Source organism: Dipodomys ordii, unplaced genomic scaffold (genome assembly GCF_000151885.1).
Source record: "Dipodomys ordii isolate 6190 unplaced genomic scaffold, Dord_2.0 Scaffold15798, whole genome shotgun sequence".
NCBI lineage: Eukaryota > Metazoa > Chordata > Mammalia > Rodentia > Heteromyidae > Dipodomys > Dipodomys ordii.
In genome coordinates this window covers 1-1486 of record NW_012283010.1, presented here as the reverse complement: position 1 = coordinate 1486, position 1486 = coordinate 1, and the positions used below count along the sequence as shown (strand labels likewise).

Genomic DNA, 1486 nt, shown 5'->3' with positions numbered 1-1486 from the left:
TACTGGCATAAATCCAACAGATTGTAAAGCAAAAGGGTTTTTTGAGCCGGGCAGTGCTGGTGGCTCATGCCTATAATCCCAGCTACTCAGGAGGCTGAGATCTAAAGGATGGTGGTTCAAAGGCAGGCCAGGAAGTTTGAGCGACTTCTTGAACCCAGGGACTCAGGCATGCAAGGCAAGCGCTCTACCACTGAGCCACCTTCCCAGCCTTCTTATCTCCAATGAGCCAACCGAAAACCAGAAGTGGAGCTCAAGTGGTAGGGTGCTAGCCTTGAGGGGAAAAAGCTCAGGGGACAGTGCCCAGGCCCTGAGTTCAAGCTCCAGGACAGACAGACAGACAAAACAACATTAAGCCAGACAGCCTCATGATTATTATTATGTATAACTGACAGGTCCTTTCTCTTTGGTGGCTCCATGTGGTATTACAGATGGCTAGACAAGAAGCCCATTGGATGTGCTCAGAGCAATGGCCTCTCCGTGCTAACCACCCTCCTCCCATTCTCTCTTTAAAGTCCTTACCAGAACGTGACGGAGTTTGATGGACAGGATGCCTGTGGCTCCAACAGCTGGACCGTGGTGGACATTGACCCACCCCAAAGATCCAACGACGCCAAGTCCCAGAAGCACCCTGGCTGGCTGATGCGGGGCCTCAAACCCTGGACCCAGTACGCCATCTTTGTCAAAACTCTGGTCACCTTTTCTGACGAACGCCGAACCTATGGGGCCAAGAGCGACATCATCTATGTACAGACAGATGCCACCAGTACGTGACGCGGGCTGGTATTGGTTTGCTTGATGATTTGTGCCGGTCCTGGGACTTGAACTCAGAGCCTGGGCACTGTCCTTGAGCTTTTTCTGCTCAAGGTTATCCCTCTACCACTTGAGCCGCAGCTCCACTTCCAGCCTTTTTGCTGATTCCTCGGAGATAAGGGTGTCAAGGGTTTTCCTTCCCCGGCCTGGCTTTGAATCACGATCCTGACATCTCAGCGTCCTGAGCCAGCTGGGATTACAGGCATGCGCTGCCATAGCTGTCCCTCATGGTTTCTGTCTCCTTTTCCCCCTTGCAGATCCTTCCGTCCCTCTGGACCCCATCTCCGTTTCCAATTCCTCGTCCCAGATCATCTTGAAGTGGAAGCCCCCTTCAGACCCGAACGGCAACATCACGCACTATCTAGTGTATTGGCAGAGGCAGGCGGAAGACAGTGAACTCTTCGAGTTGGACTATTGCCTCAAAGGTGAGCACGGGCCACGCTTAGGTCTGTGTGTTGGGATGCAGGCCTCTTCCTGGTTCCAGGATGTGTGTACGCACGCAGGCATGCACGCACATGCCCGTACATGCATGCATCACCTAAAAGGACCTCCTATTCCCTCAATTTTCCTGCAGATGATATGATCCCATTCTTCTTTCTGCCTGAGTAATATTCCAGTGAGGCATGTACTATACATACCTGGGGCTGGGAAGGTGGCTCAGTGGTAGAGCGCTTGC

At 52.6% G+C, this 1486-nt stretch overlaps 1 protein-coding gene across 1 annotated transcript; it reads left to right on the top strand.

The window, feature by feature from the left end:
- Window positions 1-502: 502 nt before the first annotated feature.
- On the top strand, window positions 503-1235 carry LOC106002649 (insulin receptor-like; the record flags this gene model as incomplete). The annotated part of the gene is made up of 2 exons (XM_013037496.1): window positions 503-763; window positions 1068-1235. Coding segments are annotated over exons 1-2 (292 nt in total), but the record flags the coding sequence as incomplete, so codon positions are not given.
- Window positions 1236-1486: the final 251 nt, after the last annotated feature.